This window comes from Serinus canaria, chromosome 11 (assembly GCF_022539315.1).
Source record: "Serinus canaria isolate serCan28SL12 chromosome 11, serCan2020, whole genome shotgun sequence".
Classification (NCBI taxonomy): Eukaryota; Metazoa; Chordata; class Aves; order Passeriformes; family Fringillidae; genus Serinus; species Serinus canaria.
The window spans coordinates 13,484,548-13,497,257 of NC_066325.1; the positions used below are offsets into that span (position 1 = coordinate 13,484,548).

General features: G+C 40.4%; 1 protein-coding gene and 1 non-coding gene across 5 annotated transcripts in view; both read left to right on the forward strand.

Moving 5' to 3' along the window:
- Positions 1-12,710, forward strand: part of CNOT1 (CCR4-NOT transcription complex subunit 1) — a 55,165-nt gene that overhangs the window by 30,720 nt on the left and 11,735 nt on the right. For all 4 annotated transcript variants that reach the window (XM_009090688.4, XM_009090689.4, XM_018914652.3 and 1 more), the window contains exons 22-35: positions 680-758; positions 1,993-2,223; positions 3,439-3,579; positions 4,262-4,441; positions 5,402-5,518; positions 5,918-6,028; positions 6,621-6,698; positions 7,015-7,192; positions 7,682-7,812; positions 8,164-8,460; positions 9,907-10,047; positions 10,137-10,241; positions 10,780-10,899; positions 11,611-11,802. In XM_009090688.4, the coding sequence (XP_009088936.1) occupies positions 680-758; positions 1,993-2,223; positions 3,439-3,579; positions 4,262-4,441; positions 5,402-5,518; positions 5,918-6,028; positions 6,621-6,698; positions 7,015-7,192; positions 7,682-7,812; positions 8,164-8,460; positions 9,907-10,047; positions 10,137-10,241; positions 10,780-10,899; positions 11,611-11,802 (2,101 nt within the window). The remainder of the gene's footprint in view (positions 1-679; positions 759-1,992; positions 2,224-3,438; positions 3,580-4,261; positions 4,442-5,401; positions 5,519-5,917; positions 6,029-6,620; positions 6,699-7,014; positions 7,193-7,681; positions 7,813-8,163; positions 8,461-9,906; positions 10,048-10,136; positions 10,242-10,779; positions 10,900-11,610; positions 11,803-12,710) is intronic.
- Positions 4,932-5,070, forward strand: LOC115484077 (small nucleolar RNA SNORA46). Its single transcript, XR_003944809.1, has one exon. It is a non-coding gene; the product is annotated as a small nucleolar RNA SNORA46 (small nucleolar RNA).

Consider the following 12,710-nt stretch of genomic DNA (forward strand, 5'->3'; position numbering starts at 1 on the left):
AAAGGGTAACCTTTCTAAATTAAAATGTTCAGTGTGATACCTGTATAAATGTGGGACAAACTGAGATGCTGAAATTACTTAGACTATAAAAATCAGTGAAGTGTTGAGTTAGATGAAGTAACTAATAGCTTGTTAGACATGGGGTGAATGTAATTACTCTTCACAGATGCTTTCCAGTGGAGTGCTATTTGCACTGTTCATTATTGAAGGACTGACTGAGAGCTGAGCTCTAGAACTTTGCTTTTACACAGAAAAGTATGACTAAATAATCACAGAAAAAGTTCTTTCTCAAAACTACTTATGATTGCAGATAGAGAAGATTCTGGGTGTGAGGTGTGCTCTGGTTTGCTGTCTAAAATGCATTGAACTAGACTACAAATAAATTATCCAGTAATCTTTTTGCAAACACTGGATATAAATGCAATTGTGTACTAGGTCAGAAGTATAGAGATGTAGGAAGAGATGAGTTGCTGTGAATAAATCTTGTGCTTTAATGTTAAATTAATTCATTTAAAATAGATCTGCAACAAAAATTATTTTGTAGGAAATGCTTTGTTTATAGCACAGCTGCTGTAAAGTGTCCAGAAGTAATTATTTGACATACATGATAGTTGTTTCTCTCTAATACTGTTTGTGATGTGGGTTTATGCTTCTGACTAATGCATGTTTTGTCTTACAGATTGAAGGACTATCCCCAGTATTGTCAGCACTTGGCTTCTATTAGTCACTTTATACAGTTCCCACATCATTTACAGGAGGTGAGTGTGTCCATAAGCAACACTTAAATTTCTATGATGTTAAATTCTTTAGAGCAAATTTTTGTTTTCCTTTGGAAAAGCAGTCTCATCTGTGGTGATTTTAGACCATGTTACATCCACAGAATCAAATGCCTTTTCTTAAAGGTTTTCTCTGGGGTAGAGTGGGCAGGTGAAAGTGCCTTTCCTGCCTCCATGAATCTGCTTGAGTTGTTTATGTTGAAACAGCTACCTGAATATAACTGCATAATCAACCAATGCGTGCATGTCCATGCATGAAGGTTTGAAAATGTCTCAGTGTATTCATATTCCAGTCCCTTAAAGAATTGGAGTTTAGTCTAAAATAGAGGTCATTCAGCTGGCTTTATACAGTTTCATACTTAGACCTGATAAAATAATCTCAGAAAAATTTCTTTCCTGAAGGCCTGAGAGCCATGGGAATACCTTATTGTCCAAAACAGCGTTCATCACATGGTGTCTGTCTTGAATGTGCTTTTATTGGCAGAAATACAGAAAAACTGATTCCGGTGGCAGAGCTTAAGAGCATGAGCTAAATAAGGAAAAATGTTTGGCTCTACCATTAAGGTAGATGTTCACACCCAAAGCTGCAAAGTCCAGTAGCAGTCTCGGTTTCACTAACAGATTTCAGAATGTACCCCTTAAATGACAGTGTGATGTTTCCAGTTTCTGGGGAAATGTATAGCAGTGGGGAAGAAGCTATTTTTCCAGTATGGAACTATTTCAGAAGATGTAATATCTAAACGTTGGCTATTTCTGAGCTGTGGTTTTACTTATTAATGCTAGAACTCAGACTGTCTAGCAGTCGGAGTCCTTGCAGAAGACTTCTTACCTGCTTTGTAGCCTGCTTCTTGATATTCACACATTGTTCTTAGGCTCTTTCTCCTCTTTTGTTCTGCTGTTCTAGGCTTGGAGGGATAGGGATGGAGTTTTTTAGGTAGTACTCTGTAAAATATTAAGCATGTTAGGTCTTGTGATGCTTGACATCAATTTGTTGGGGCCAAAGGCAGAGCTTGAGGATCCTCTGCAGTAAAAAAGTCCATAGCAACAGAATGTGCTTTATCAGGGTATACAGTTGTATTTAGAGATTCCTTTATGGCAAGACTGTCAAATATTTTAATGATTGTTGGCAAATCTTTATAGTGCTCATGCTGAAAGTCAGCCTAGAGTTGTGCTGCTGCATGTGAAATTTTGTATGTGCTTGTTCGCCCTATTTTAGTACATAGAATATGGACAGCAATCTAGAGATCCTCCTGTGAAGATGCAGGGTTCAATCACCACCCCTGGAAGTATTGCACTTGCCCAGGCTCAGGCCCAGGCCCAGGTTCCAGCAAAAGCTCCTCTTGCTGGCCAAGTCAGCACTATAGTGACCACCTCAACCACCACCACTGTTGCAAAAACCATTACGATCACCCGACCAACTGGAGTCAGCTTCAAGAAAGATGTGCCGGTGAGCATTGTGTCATTGTGCCCTTCCCAGAGGGGCAGAAGCTGCTCTGGACTAACTGCATGCAGACAGAATCTGTTTTAATTTGTGTACTACAGATTTTCAAACTGTATTCCTTATTTTTGATTTAAAACATGTAACCTTTTAAGATATGGTAACATTTTTGTAGAGAGAAGGCGTTTTTCTTCATCAAACTACCCAATTACTTTGGGGTCGAGTTGAAATGTGTTCTTGAGACTGTAATTATAAAGACAATTACAGAAACATAATTTCTGTTAATGACTTGCAACAGGACTCTTAAAATAGTTGGCAGCTGCTGTTCTGCCTGGGACTTAAGAACATTTACTGCACACATCTAACGCAGTTCTAACTGCATTAGGTTTTTCACGTCTTTGGTAACTTGTGTAAACAACTCTGAAGCTTGTCAGAGTTATTACAGGGCTGGCAGATAGATAGAATTGGCTATTGCACACAAAGTTTTGGGGCGCCTGTCTTTCTACCTGGGACTGTCTTTGAATAGGTCTCTGTAAAGGAGGCAAAAGCCAAATGCAGCTGAAAGTGTGAACACACTTGGGGGACAGTCCTTAGTGTAGCTATTAATTTCTTTCACACCTGATGACATCATGTAGAAACTTGTTACTTGGAGGTGTTTATTTTCCCATTCAAGCTACAGTCAGGATTGATACTGAAAACTGCATCACCTTTCCTTTAATTGCAATGTACCAGGTGCTAAACCCTGGGGTCCAGACCTGCAGCGGAAGGGACGAGGGTCACATTCTGTTAACTTAAGCTGGCAACTCAGAATGAGAACCTGGTCTCAGAATGAACCTCTGGGATTTCTCCTTCCCAAATCAGCACTGAAGTGCTCCTGGAGACTCCCTGCTGTGTTAAGTGCTGCTCGCTATTGTGTTGTGATTTTTCTCCAAGCTATAATTGTACACAGGCTTAAAGCCCTAAAGGGTGCCATTGCAGTTGCACCTATTTTATGTTCATGTAGAGGCTTTTTCTGTAGCAGCATTCTTCTGCTGAGTATTGATCATCATTTTTAGGATAAAAAAATCACTTGGCTCTTTCAGAGCGCTGCTGAAAATGAATCTGAGACACTAGATGTCCCCTGATAAAGCTAAATTCTATTTTTGCTTGACAGAACAGAGAAAAAGTTTATTTTGATGTCACCTCTAGGTATTGTTTGTGCTTAACTTCCTGTTCTCCCTCCAGCCTTCCATTAATACTACCAACATTGATACGCTGTTAGTAGCAACAGATCAAACAGAGAGGATTGTGGAACCTCCAGAGAATGTCCAGGAAAAAATTGCTTTCATCTTCAATAATCTGTCTCAGTCAAATATGACGCAGAAGGCAAGTATGAAAGAATGCTAGTAAAAATAGTTTTTATACTCTTAATCCTTTTTTTTATATATTCATTTTTAAGTGTGAGCTGATGATACTTCTACAAAATTCTAACTTGAAAAACTTCAGGAGGGAGCACGCTGTAAAGAAATTATAGTTTCCAGCACTTTGTGCTTAAACATCTTTGGAGATAGAATTTTCCAGGGAGAGGAGAGATGGGTAGAAGATACCTGTTCTTAATCTTAAATAAACATTCACATCATAAATGGACTGAGTAACATTAAATGTTGCTAGGTTAAGCTCTGGTATTCAGAAATTTTGGGTATTTTTTTGAACTAGTTGAGGTGTACAGTCCTGCTGCCACCTGTGCTGTTGTCTCGTGGATGGATGGCTTGAACTTGTAAAGTGACAACATTTATTTTCCAGTTGTCTGGTAAAAAGCTGGGGAGTGAAGGAGAGGTGAATTATGAGTTATGCCTTGCTGATTTCATGCTTGAGTCCTTACTGGTTGACCAGATCTTTGGATAATGAGACACTGATTTCAAATACTTTTTTTTTTGTAAAGAAACAGCCTTAGTGTTAGAAGCAGTTGGCTGACCATAAACTGCATGTTGGTCAGAGCTGACCCCAGAAGGTTTTGATTATCTTCTTATCTGTTCTGTGGTGTGCTTTGTCTTTGGTTTGAGCACAGGTGGAAGAATTGAAGGAAACAGTGAAAGAAGAGTTCATGCCTTGGGTATCACAGTATCTTGTGATGAAAAGAGTCAGTATTGAACCTAACTTTCACAGCTTGTATTCAAACTTCCTTGACACACTTAAGAATCCAGAGTTTAATAAAATGGTTCTGAATGAAACCTACAGAAATATCAAGGTGAGTAGTGCAAGCTTTCTAAAGGCAGCACAGGAATGTGCTGTTCTCCTCCTGCTATTTGTTTGTGTGGTGCTGATTCTCAAATATAGAATATAATTCAAAAATATTATTTCTAGCTTACCATTAAACTTACAGATTATCTTTAGGAATACTAGGATTCTTTTTAGTTAGGAACGTATGAAAGACTCAAATTGTGTAACAGAAGGGCAAATTTGCGTTTGAATTAATTTATGTAGGTGGACTTCAAATTTGTGTGAGTTTTGCAAATTATAACCCAAGGGAAAATTGCTTCTGGTCTAGTTGTTTTCTGTGGAGGAAAGTGCAAAGATAGAAAATGGCATTCTGCTCCTTTGGCCCAAGAGGAATGGGGGGGAAATTGTGTCTCTAGCAAATGGGGGTGTAAAATTTATTGGAGGGCTAAGATAATATGGATGGCAGGAGGAAGCAATAGCCCAGAAGTGATGGCCAGATGAAACAAGTTTGTAAAGAATGCACTATTTTTAAACCTGTTGGTGGAATTTCCTGACCACCATGGGTTACGCTGTAGTGCAAAAGCATCTCCTGGCTCTTGAGAATACAGCTGACCCTGCTCTGTTCAGCTGATGTTCCTCTGGAGTCAAGGAATAGAACTAACAGCAGAATACTTGTTTTATGATTTATGACATGATGACATGATTTATGTTCTGACATGACAATGAGATGGTTTCCATGGAAGGTTAAACTGTAGCCTTCAGGTCTGTGATGAGGCATTAAGAGGAAGAAAGGAATTCTGTAGTCTTTACAGTGCAGATCTACAGGGTGTTGCCTTGAAGTGAAAGCTGTTCAAGTATCTTTGTAATGTGACTGAAACTCAGAACTTAATGTTCTAAAACTTTGCCTTCATTCAGATCAGCTGTTGGATTTGGAGTCTTGTTATCTGCTGCTTGTTGCTCGAGATGTTTTTTTTAAATTCTTTATTAGGTTCTATTGACATCAGATAAAGCTGCAGCCAACTTCTCAGACCGTTCTTTGTTAAAGAACCTTGGTCACTGGCTGGGAATGATAACGATGGCTAAAAATAAGCCCATCTTGCACACGGTGAGTCTTCTCTCTTTACAGATTGCTTGGCATGAATTGGAATGCTGTTATGCAGTAGCATAGGCTAGTTGGGAAATCTTACCACCTTTCTGGTGCCTCTTTTATGTGCCAAGTTCAAAGTACGATTCCAGAGTTTGTTATTTAACACTTCTGAATATTTATTTTATATCAGAAAAGTGAGTAGCTAAATTTATTTTGGCAAAAGCTTGTTCATCCATGTAAAAATGTAGATGTATAAGTCTTTGTTCAAAAAGTAACTGCTGCTTAGCAGACTGTAAAATTCAAGGGCTGTCTTGACTCAGCCTTACCTGTATCTGAAAAGGAAGCAGTGTATTAGTGGAATTGTGCAATGTGTTTGCTGTTTTCTCTACCTTCATTCCCACTTCAATTGTTTTTCAGGATTTGGATGTGAAGTCACTGCTGCTGGAAGCATATGTTAAGGGACAGCAGGAATTGCTTTATGTAGTGCCATTTGTTGCCAAAGTCTTAGAATCCAGTGTCAGGAGTGTGGTAAGTGTCTTTGTACAGACAGAGTTATTGCTCAAATGGCAGAATATTGCAGGAAGTAATCAGCTTTTGTCACAAAATGAAAACTAATGGAATTCAGTAGAGAGAAAGAAAAGGGATATAAAAGCATAAAGTCAAGGAGTGCTCCTTGTATGGAGGGAAAGTACATGGCCATGCATTTTTAATAGATGGTGTTAGCTGAAATGTACTGTGGTATCCCTAAACAGAACTCCATTGAGAAATGGTAGGATTCCATTGAAGAAGTTCTAGGATATATTTATTCCTAGTTTGGGTTTTTTCTCCTCCCACCCACTGATCAGCTTGTCAGTTCTGCTTGACATTGATCTGATCTTTCAAGAAGGACCAGGTCATTGTGTTTCCAGTTTTTCACTTAAGTTCCTAATATATTTCTAGTTATACTGAATTACTGGAATAATTATTACTAAAATACTAAATTCTGCTCTAATCACAGCTGTACAAAGGTTTCTATGGCTGTATGCACACGTAGCTGCTTGTGTTTCAAACATTTCCAGTCATAAACTATCCAGATGATTCAAGAAGTTTCTCTAATCCTGCTTTCTTCTTTCTCTTGTAGGTCTTCAGGCCTCCAAACCCATGGACAATGGCCATTATGAATGTTTTAGCTGAGCTTCATCAGGAACATGATCTAAAAGTAAATTACTGGATATTTTCTGTAACTTCTGAGTGTAAGGTTTTATTGACATACTACTCAAGAAGGATATTGTGAAGGACTGAGCAGTCCTCCTCACTGCTTTAGCCTGGGGAGATTGCTTGGGAGTTGCTTAATTTGGTAGAAATTGGATGAAACTCTTCTCCATGAGGTCAGCATCAAGTTAGTTGTCTAATCCTCAGTCATTATTAGTCTCTGAAAGGGGTGGGATTAGAATGGGAGTTTGGGAGTCAGGTGCCTCAGTAGAAGTTTTGGGTATTTTCCTTGTGACATGACCTAAACTGGAGTTGTTTTGCAGCTGAATCTGAAATTTGAGATTGAGGTGCTCTGCAAGAATCTTGCACTAGACATCAATGAGCTGAAACCTGGAAGTCTCCTGAAAGATAAGGATCGTCTGAAAAATCTGGATGAGCAGCTGTCTGCTCCAAAGAAGGATGTGAAACAGCCAGAAGAGCTACCACCCATCACAACAACCAGTAAGTACATCTCCTAGAATCCAGAACCGCATTGTTGAAGTTCAAATAAGACAGTTTTTGCTTTCACAAAATAAAATATGAAGCTACATATTCTATTGTAATATTCCTGAGTGCTTGGAGCACTTGGGTACTTTTGTAAGAAACAGGTCTGCAGAGTTTGGAAATGGGAAGGGAATGGAAGCCATCATGAGGACTAATTCTGTATTATGTTTGTGTAGCTACTTCTTAGACTCCCTTCTAATAACAACAGACCAGGTGCTAAAACTGTCATAATAAACAGCTCTCTTAAAATGTACTGAAGCTACTTTGGTACTAATTATTAGGCAAATGGACAGTGAAAGTTGCTTGGTAAGTTTAGGAGGTTACATGATCAAACTGCAAGCCTTTTATTTACAGGTTGTTTTCTGGTTTAAATAAGAATTATATACTTGTATTATAAGTAGTTGCTTTTCACTAGTGTCTCAATACAAACCTACTTGTGTTCTCCAGCTGCTTCTACAACTCCAGCTACCAGCACCACTTGTACAGCCACGGTTCCTCCCCAGCCCCAGTACAGTTACCATGATATCAACGTCTATTCTTTAGGAGGGTTGGCTCCGCACATTACCTTAAATCCAACGGTAGGTTTTACAGCTGATTTAGTTTGCTATCTTACAGCCAGGGTTGATGCAGATCTCAGCTGGTGGGAGCTATCAGGATTTCAGTATAAAAAGTGCCTCTTTGCTCCTTTTGTGCAGTTAGCAGCTCAACTCTTAAGTCAATCTTTGCATTGTTACTCAGCTGCAGCTTGGTTAGAAAAATATTTTGTTCTGGTTTCAGAGTTATCAAATACTGTAATAGCTGCATGGGGAACACGGGAATACTGCACAAGTTATGACAGTGCACTTATGAGTCACTGAGAAAACGCAGGTGTGTGGGGTAGGTGGGATTCCAGTGTACTTCATTCTCTCACCTCTCCTAATGCCCTGCAGATTCCCCTGTTCCAAGCACACCCGCAGCTGAAGCAGTGTGTGCGGCAGGCGATCGAGCGTGCGGTGCAGGACCTCGTCCATCCCGTGGTGGACAGATCCATCAAGATTGCCATGACCACCTGTGAGCAGATAGTCAGGAAGGACTTCGCCCTGGATTCTGAGGAGTCTCGGATGCGTGTGGCTGCTCACCACATGATGAGGAACCTGACTGCTGGCATGGCCATGATTACCTGCAGGGAGCCTTTGCTGATGAGCATAGCTACCAACTTGAAAAATAGCTTTGCTACTGCACTGAGGGTAAGAGCCCCATCATTTGTAGTTTTTATCCAACTCATAGGACTGTAGGCATCCAGCATTAGTAAATCAGTTCTCCACAACGTAGACTTGTTAATTAATTTTGTGGCTTAACTAGCATGGGGATGAATTCAGTGGGTAAAATTTTGTGACTCTTGTGGAATTACAGTGGAAAGAAGTGTTGTGATTCCAGGTCAAACACCCTTAAACTGAGATGGTAGATCTTACTAAATGGCACACAAACTTCCTCACTATCTTTTTATTTCACCCAGTGTTCTCTCCAGTTTTATCACATCATGGAAGCCTTGGAGGCTTGAACATGCAGAAAAGAAAAGTGTGGAGGACTGAATTGATTTTGGTGATATCTTGGATTGTTTCAGCATGCATGCTCCAGGCAGATTTTATTTACTTGTGCAGTTAGCAGATAGGTAGTTTAGACTCTTCTGCACAGCTTGTGAATTCATTGGGTTTTCTAGAGGCTATTATCAGGTCTCTTAATGAAGCAAGTTTGAGCTAAACAGTGTGGAGCAGTCTGTGAACTGCTGACCTCAACAGCAGGTGCTACCCAGAATTCTTGCCATCAATGTCAGCAACAAGCACAAGAGCATAAGGATCTTGGAAAGATCAAGACACGGCTGTGCTTTCAGCAATTAGAAATTAATCAGTTTTTTTTATGCCTGAAGACATTTGTACAAATCAAGTTTTAATCCAAGGAAGTTTTATAAGGGATAATTGTAGAAAGCATTTTGTTGCAGAAAAGGCTCTGTATGAGGCATCTCAAAATTCTTATCTGGCTTATTGTAATGAAGTGGTTTAACAGAAGCAGTATAATTTTCAGGAATTAATGGAAGAGCTTGCAGACAATGGAGTCCAAGTAGATGGGACAGGCTGCCTTTATAGATGTATTCCATTTCTAGTGGAAGTTGCTGCTTTGCATCCTGGAAAATAAGTGCATCTGTTCAGGGTTGTCATAAAGCAGACTCTGGGAAGGAAGGAAGAAAATCTGATTCCTTATCTGAAAAGGAACCCACTGAAAAAGGCTTAGGACTGCTCTTTTGCACTGTTTAGTGGTGCACCTTTATATCTTCCAGTTACAGCCTAGGAAGTAGAAAAACTTCTGCTGTGATGCAAAGTCTTGCCTGCATTAGCATCACTCTGTGTGTATCTGTCTAAAGCAGGCCTTTATTTCTGTGCCCTGGAGATGGGTAGATGGAGAACTCCTGCTGTTTTGTTCCTTGTTGAAAGTCTTTACTGTCGTCTTGCCTACATGTTTTATTCAAAGCTATGCAAAATTAAATTTAATATTGTATATTCTATGGGAAGGGAGTGTGATCCTAAGAGCATTCCTTTTTATTGCTGGTGTTCTCTGTAAGCAGTGGTGCAGATTTTAAGGCTAGTTATATACAGGGAAATTTTACATTCTTCACTGATTATTTTGATTTTCAATAGGCAGCCTCCCCACAGCAGAGAGACATGATGGAGCAGGCAGCTGCCCAGTTAGCACAGGATAACTGTGAGCTTGCCTGCTGCTTTATCCAGAAGACAGCTGTGGAAAAGGCTGGCCCTGAGATGGACAAGAGGCTTGCAACTGTAAGTATGGGACTGTTGAAGTATCCTGTGTGCTCATACACATCCAGATAGGTGTCTAAAATGCAGTGTGGTGTCTGTGTTTTTGGCAGGAATTTGAGCTCAGAAAGCATGCTAGGCAAGAGGGGCGTCGCTACTGCGATCCTGTCGTGTTAACGTACCAGGCTGAGCGGATGCCAGAACAGATCAGGTTAAAGGTGAGTTCTCTTCTGATGCTGCTCTTCTCTCCCTCCTGAGAAGGAAAAGTGAATGGCACAGCATCAGCTGAGTAATCATATATTGTTAGTCTTGCCTAACATTGCAGCTGCTGTTATTTTGATTAGTATGGAAACACATAAATACATTATTCCAAATTGAGTAATTATATCATTTTCTCAATTCCTTGAGTCTCTCTTTCTGTGTATTTCCTCTCACTGTTTTGGTTTTTTTATATTTTATTTTCTTTTGTCTCCTTTCTCTGTTCTTCCTTTAAAGGACATACCATGTCCTTTTCAGCAGATCATTTCTCAGTATTCAGTTATTTCTGTTTCTGGGAATGTGAGTTTCGTTTTTAGAGCAAAATTCCCCTCTTAGGAGGTGTGGAAGAAGAGATAGGACCTCAGTGCAGAGCAGTTGAATCCTACTCAATGTCTGGCCACTTTGTTTAGGAGTAGCTACCTGCTACACAAGCTGCCCTCATTTTTTACTGCCTCAGTCTTATAAATGAGTTAAATGCCTGTTCCTTTTGTTGCAAAGGTTGGAGGTGTGGACCCAAAACAGCTGGCTGTTTATGAAGAATTTGCACGAAATGTCCCTGGCTTCTTGCCCACCAATGACTTAACTCAGCCTACAGGATTCTTGGCTCAGCCTATGAAGGTAGAGGCTTCTGAATTAATCAGCTTGAGAGTACTATAGCTGTTTTGGAGACTGTTGCAGAACTTGTGTTTTTGTTAGGACTCATAAGAGTCAAGTGTTTGTATTGTCTGGGGATAGTGGTCGAAGAAATGCATTTGTTCTTAAGACAAAGTAATGGTAACATAAAACTTCCATATCCAGTCTTGGGGATTTGTAACCCATATTGGGACAAATTCTGCAGTTCAGGATTACTACATGTAGTTTTAATTGCAGTGAAACATTTTATTAACATCTCAGATTACTTTTGAAGGTCACAGATGGCAAGTCTGAATTTTAAGATAATTAACAAGTTTTTGTATGCACACATAAGGCCTTACTGACAGAACAAGAGGGAATGGCTTCAAACTGAAAGAGGACAGGTTTAGATTAGGTGTTAGGAGGAACTTCTTCCCTGTGAGGGTGGTGAGGCACTGAAAGAGGTTATCTGAAGAAGCTGTAGATGGCCCATCCCTCCCCGAAGTGTTCAAAGCCAGGATGGGTGCGGTTTTGAGCAACCTGCTCCAGTGGAAGATGTCTCAGCCCATAGCAGGGCAGTTGAAACAAGATAGCCTTTAAGGTCCTTCCAACCCAAACCATTCTGTGATTCTCAAGGAGAATAGCCAGTCAGTCAGTATTTGAGTGTCACAAATGCAATCTTTGCAAAAATCACTGATTCTCACTTCTCTTAAGCAGCAAGCTTGGGCTACAGATGATGTAGCACAAATTTATGACAAATGTATGACAGAACTGGAGCAGCACCTGCAATCCATTCCACACACCCTGGCCATGAATCCTCAAGTTCAAGCACTGCGTAGCCTCTTGGAGGCGGTGGTAGTGGCTCGGAACTCCCGGGATGCTATTGCTGCACTTGGACTACTGCAGAAGGTGAGTGTTGACAACTCATCTCTCTAACAGCTTGCTTTGAATTTATTACTCACCTAGCTCATGGATTGTCATGCTGGTGACCTTGTTTCTTCATGCATCCTGTGGAACTTGCTAGGTGTACAGTACTGAACTGCTGTCTTTGGAAATCTGATAAATAAGATTGGGAGGAAGCCATTGTGTTCACGTAGGGTGTTGTACACATGGTGTTGAGACTGCTGTGGAAGAAGCAAGTGTACAGAATCCTGGGACTTAGTTTTCTTCAGATTTGGCAAGTAAAGAGCTGTTGCAGTCCAGAGTAGTCTGATTTCAGGATGATTTGGAGGCTAAAAAAGGGTTTGAGCTGCACTTGTAGATAGTATTGAGCCTAGTACTAGATTTCTAGTGGCACATTTGGGGTTTATTTTGCAGTGACTGATATATGACTATGCATGATGGGTTGACCATGGCCAGCTGCCCAACATCCATCCAGCTGCTTCCTCTTTCTGCTTTTCTGCAGGATACAGAGAAAACACAGGGAAGACTAGATGATATTTGTTCAGATTATGACCATTTAATAGGGAAAATAAAGGCTATTTGCACAAATGAAACTAAAATCTCTACTTCCCATCAGCAGGGAGATGTCCAGCTACTTCTCACAAAGCAGGGCTTCAGCACATGTGATATTTCCCTGGAAAGGCAAACATCAGAACCATGAATGCTCTTTTTCATCCTCCTTTCCCTGAGCTTTTATTGCTGAACATGATGTCATATGGTGTAGTACATCCCTTTATTCAGTTTGGGTCAGCTGTCCTGGCTGTGTTGCTTCCCAGCCTCTTGTCCATCCCCAGCCTACCCACTGGTGGAGGAAGATGAGGGGGAAAGAAAAAGCCTTGATCCTGTGCTAGTGCTGCTTGGCAACTGGCAAAACT